The sequence below is a fragment of the Acartia tonsa genome, chromosome 12, assembly GCF_053477335.1.
Source record: "Acartia tonsa isolate MP-2025a chromosome 12, ASM5347733v1, whole genome shotgun sequence".
Taxonomy (NCBI): domain Eukaryota; kingdom Metazoa; phylum Arthropoda; class Copepoda; order Calanoida; family Acartiidae; genus Acartia; species Acartia tonsa.
Window position 1 is genome coordinate 3614384 of NC_137271.1, and position 6000 is coordinate 3620383.

Below are 6000 nucleotides of genomic sequence, written 5' to 3' on the forward strand. Positions count from 1 at the left end.
GAGTTGAATTCAAACACCCAATTTTATATTTTTTATTTAAAAATAAAAAGTAAAACACAGGGATGACAACATCCTTAAGTAGCTAAGCTCAAAAGTTATGGATGGAAATCTGGGAAATTAAATAAACTAGGCATAGAGTAGTGTCATAAACAAAAAACATTTAACTTATTCAAATAAATCACAAAACCTTTTTTAAAATATATAATAATGTGAAAATCTAGGAATAAATTCAGCCCCCCAACCAATAATCAAATCTCAATGAAACAAAGTGGAAGTATTGAGAATAAAAACCTATACAATCCCTGAAAATTACAACCATCCATCAAGAAAATGAGTAGAGAAAATCATAAAAACATATACATCTAGGAATCGATCCAGCACTGCAACAAATAGACAAACCTTAAAGAAACTTTTTGAAAATATGTAGAATGTGAATTTATCTATTCCCTGAAAATTTTAGCCGTCTAACTTATATAGGAGTCGAGAAAATCACAAAAACTTGAAAATCTAGGAATAGATCTGGCACCCCAACCAAAAGGTAAATCTCAATGAAAATATGTAGGATGTGAACTTATTTAATCAAAAAACAAGAGCCAAGAAAATCACGTTTCTCCGATGGCATAACGGACTGAGAAAGTATTTATAGAGTAGCTTCGCTAATAATTTTTCTAGTGAGAAGGGGGGGGGGGTGGATTAGACCACCCCCATTTCTGTTTTCAATTTTAAAAAGAAAGAAAAAATAGGGGAAGGGTGGTTATTTTTTTCTAAGAGTGATTTCTCTTGGGAGGGTGGTTGTACCCTCTCCCAGAACCTATAAGAAGCTACCCTGTAAAGGAGAACCATATCGGTTGAGAGAGCCTTCGGTACAAACAAACAATTAGACAGACATACATCCTGTTATTACGTACTAAGTATATCCTATTATATAAAGTAGTAAGTTTTTTGTTTGATGTTTAAGATTTTCATTACTTCTGTACCGATTGATTTCAATTTCAGGGAAACTTCACTCAGTTACCGAGATGGTTTTAGGCTATTTTTCTACCATTTTGAATACAGGTTCTCGAAGGGATATGGAAGGACAGAGAAAATAGCCTACAACCTCTCCCAGATCATGTCGGTTCAGCAGTTAACGAGATTCTTCGCTACAGAAAAAAAAGGATTTAGAGGATTATATATATCCTAATATATAAAGTGTTTTATGCTTTTTTTGTCTGTAACGAAAGATCTAGCTAACCGCTGAACCGATATGGTTCTCCTTTACAGTAAAGCTTCTTACATACCCTGAGATGGTTTTAGGCTATTCGTTTTTAGAAATAAGTCTGGGTATGGTTTTAGGCTATTTGTCTGACATTTCATATTCCTTCGAATATATAGCCCCTAGATGCTAGGGGCGCAGCCGCTAGTAATAGGATATAGGGTTATTTTGTCTAATGCTAAAGATCTCAGAAAATACTAGTCTTTAATACAAAGTAAAACAATGTCTGTCTGTCTGAAGCTTAAGATCTTGGTAATAGCTGAACAGATTCGGTTCTACTCTTCAGGGAATATATCTACTGGTCCTGTGGTGGCTTTAGGCTATTTTCTTGGAGTGTGGAAAACCCAACCCCCCAAGAAAACAACCACCCCTTAATTGATTTTTGTAAACTAATGCAAATAAGCTGGGTGGGGCCTAAATGAAAAAAAATTATCACAATATCTTTTTTTCGTTTTTTTTACTAATTACGAACAAACGATCCTATAAAGGAGGGAACGAATCCTCTAGAGGATAAGGGCGAAGCCGCTAATCCTAGTAGTAAGTAAAAAGCTTTAAGTGTCCCACCCCCCAAGAAAATAGCTTAAAAATATTCCCTGAAGAGTAGAACCTAAAAGGTTCAGTGGTTACTGAGATCTTAAGCTTCTAAAAGACAGACGGACAAACAGACAGACAGACATCATTCTACTTTGTATTATAGATAATATACTATTTTCGTAATACTTTTTTTACAAATACAAATACTTTTATACTTATATTTGATTCTTATTCTTTAAAAACTGAAGATACCAAAAAATAAGACTTCTTAATCCTAAACTGAACACCATATGATATCTCGGAAAATTTACCTAAGTAGATATATAAAGAATTTGAAAAAAATTATTGTAAAATCTATTACAGGTTAGTTGCACAAAGTGCATTTAGACTTGAAATTAGTCAACTGCATATCATTTTCTGTTCAATTCTTTAAACTATATCTATAAAACATACATATATCACATATTTTACCTACATATTTTTGTTCTATATTATTGAATTTATTTTTTATAATACACCTATAGTTTTTGTAAAAATTTTCGTACAAAACATACAAATTACTTTTCTGCTAATATTTGATTCTTATTATTTAAAAAAAAAACGTAAAACGTACAAAAATACAAATTTCAAAATACGTTACGTACACATATCAAAATAACGTCCAGAACGTACACAGATTCGATGCGTAACGTACAAAACGTACAAAACATACACTCTGGCCAGTCTGTGAATGTCCCTGTAATAAGGTTTCCCCTCTAGTATACTGGATTTTCTTGATTTACCTCACTCAACTTTCTGGCGTGTTGTACAGTGAAAAAACTACCCCCCCCTTATTTTTGATTTTCTTCAGAATTAAGGGGGGGGTTAAGTCTTTGCCTTGCTGAGCTTTTTTCCTCCTTGCCGTTTTCCAGACATTAAAAAACTACCCTCCCCTTATTTTTGATTTTTGTCAAAACTAAGCGGGGGGGGGGGGGGTTTCGGTGCTCCAGTTTACCACATGTAAGCAAGTACCGGTGGCTATTTTTAAATAAATTATCAACTAACTTTACTGAATTTTTAAGTAAACCTTGGATTGAGTTCTTTAAAAGTTTCTTTTTTCTTTTATTTCATTTTATTCATCTGAAATAAATATAATTAAATAACACAAGACATACAAATATCAATACAATAAAATATACATTAGGTTATGATAGAAAAAAAGGAAGCATTGATACAAAATTAATTAACAAGCAAGTTTTTTTTTCTCATGGAAAAGCAAGATAAATTAACATTTTCAACTTGTTTATGAAGTTTTACTCTGCATATGGTTCTCTGGAATGTTATTTTATTCACCTTAAAATGAAGCATTTAAAATAACTTTATCTTTAATGTCAAATAAGAGGAGGGTATCTTTCAAATATAATAGGTTTCCATTTGAAAAAATGGACTCTGTTAAATCTAATTCTTTAAATATAAACATTTAATAATAAAAGAAGAGACAGTTTTCCCATTTTAAGAAAGAAAAATTAATGCAAATAAAAATCTATGAGAAATTTTCAATGTAAAATTACCACCTGAACGAATTATACAAAATCAGATAAGATATTTCAAAATATATTTGATGACATTGTCTTAAATTATCAAAAGACCAAAAGATCAAATGAATGATGAACATGAAACAAAGTAAAATATATTTCTGAAGTATTAGGATATGAATCGGAAATATAATTTACACATTCTTATTCAAATATTTACATTATTTTAATTTCAACTATAGTATCTTGGAACTTTATCAAGCAATACATCTAGCAAAATATTAGAATATGGCAAAAATAAAACATTAATATTAATAACACACTAAAATGTACAGTATTTTCTGGGTACTAAGGCAAATCTGAAGTAAATTCTTCCCAATATTTTTTCACCAAATCTTCTTCTTCAACTTGCATTTCAGCATTTTCTGTTTTTACTTGAGAAATATTAGTTTTGTCCTCTTCCTTTATAAATACTTGTTCAAATTCAGGATTATCAATATTGTTGTCACTAATATTAATATTGTTGTCACTAATATCAATATTGTTGCCACTAATATCAAAATTGTTGTCACTAATATCAATATTGTTGTCACTATTATCAATATTGTTGTCACTAATATCAATATTTTTGTCACTAATATTAATATTGTTGTCACTAATATCAATATTGTTGTCACTAATATCAATATTGTTGTCACTAATATCAATATTGTTGTCACTAATATCAATATTGTTGTCACTAATATCAATATTGCTGTCACTAAGAGATATATTATTCTCATTAATATGTACTTCATGTGTCTTAGCATGTTTATTTCTGTGGCTTGATTGAGTAAATGATTTTTCACAAATATTACATGAATATGGTTTTTCTCCAGTATGTGTTCTCATATGAATGTCTTTACTTTGAGCTGTGGTGAATGATTTTCCACATATTTCACATGAATATGGTTTCTCTCCTGTATGTGTTCTCATATGAGTGTTTTTATGTTGATATTGAGTAAATGATTTTCCACATATTTTACAGAAATATGGTTTCTCTCCTGTATGAGTTCTCATGTGTGTATCTTTACTTTGAGCTGTGGTGAATGATTTTCCACATACATCACATGAATATGGTTTATCTCTTGTATGTATTCTCATGTGAATATCTTTATTTTGAGATGAATTAAATGTTTTGCCACATATTTCACATGAATATAGTTTCTCACCAGTATGTGTTCTCATATGAGTGTTTCTATTATAAGCTCTACTAAATGATTTGCCACAAATCTGACAAGAGTTCTTCTCTTTTTCACTATCCATTATTCTATGCTTTTATATAATTAGAGATATTTCTACACTGGCATCAGTCACAAATCTGAAATAGTAAACTTATATAACTTAGAACGAAATAAAGTATTTATTACTTAATTCATTCTTTTCTTTTTTTATGGTTTGTGTTTATTTCATTGATATAAAAATAGGACATACTTAATGTAAGTAACATGCTGCTGTATTATTTTTAGTGAGTCTGATATTAAAAATTTAAAAATAACAAATAAATTGTTATTATCTGATTATTGTATCTCATTGCTATACATCAGAACACAATTCTTATTCTTATTTAATTATCAAGTAGAAACTCCAGACTGGCCAATTTTATAAAAATGTAGGTATATAACGTACACCAAAAAAAATATGTTACGTACATAAAAAAACATACAAAACATACATTCCTAATAAAAATAATGATTTTTTTTCTAGTTACCTATACTAATACATTTAAGTCTGCTAGCGGCTACTCATCTATAAGTCTCTAGGTGCACGTAAAATGTTTTCTTTTCAATCTATGTTAAGATAAGCTGTTGACCAAAATCATTTCTCTTGGGTGGGTGGTGGAAACCTATTCAAAAACCTAAGCAGGACTTGTAAGAAGCTAACCTGTAAAGAAGAACCATATCATATCGGGTCAGTGGTTACCAATATCTTTCAGTGCGCACAGACAGACACAAGAGATCCTTTTACTTAGCGTCTACGTTCCTAGAGGCCTCTAAGGGAACTTGAGGAGGGAAGAGTTGAAATCGATTAACCCAAGTTTTTATTTTAGATTTAAAAAGAAAAAGTAAAAAACATGGATGACAACATCCATAAGTTGCGAAGATCAAAATTTATATTTTGACATCTGGGAAAAAATGAATTTTAAAACAGTGAGCAATTAAAATTCTTTTCTTGGGGGGGGAGGGTCAGGGGAGTAATTTTTTTTCTATGGTCAATTTCTCTTGGGGTGGTGGTTGGTTGTACTCTTAACCTTAAATAGTTATAAACCTTCCCAGTACCTATGAGAAGCTACCCTAAGCTACCATATCGGTTCAGCGGTTAGCAAGATCCTTTAGTACAAACAAACCTAGATCCTGTTATCCTTATAATAAATTAACAGTTTGTCAATCTGTTTGTTACTTTGTACCGAAGGATCTAGCTAACCGCTGAACCACTACCCTCTTAAGAGAAATCGCTCTTAGAAACCCCCCCCCCCCCACCAAATATTTTTTTAAAAATGAATTTTAAAATGAAATTAAAAATATTTTTTTTTTTTTGGGGGGGGGGGTTGCACCAATAAGTTTTTTTTCATTTTCCTATACAACGCGCGCTAGTTACGTACAAAGTATAACCTAGTCTAAGGACTACTTGCTACGCCCTATGAGGCCTCTAGAAGGA

The 6000-nt window shown here is 31.0% G+C and overlaps 2 protein-coding genes across 5 annotated transcripts in view; both read right to left on the minus strand.

Moving 5' to 3' along the window:
• Positions 1-4659, minus strand: part of LOC145333124 (uncharacterized) — a 79046-nt gene extending 74387 nt beyond the window's left edge. For all 4 annotated transcript variants that reach the window (XM_080178281.1, XM_080178279.1, XM_080178278.1 and 1 more), the window contains exon 1: positions 2856-4659. In XM_080178281.1, the coding sequence (XP_080034407.1) occupies positions 3652-4608 (957 nt within the window). In that variant the 5' untranslated portion in view covers positions 4609-4659 and the 3' untranslated portion in view covers positions 2856-3651. The remainder of the gene's footprint in view (positions 1-2855) is intronic.
• The window catches only part of LOC145333122 (uncharacterized), a 51305-nt gene extending 45602 nt beyond the window's left edge, over positions 1-5703 (minus strand). The window contains exon 1 of the mRNA XM_080178276.1: positions 5227-5703. The gene's annotated coding sequence lies outside the window, so the exon portion shown is untranslated. The remainder of the gene's footprint in view (positions 1-5226) is intronic.
• Between the last annotated feature and the right edge of the window lie 297 nt (positions 5704-6000).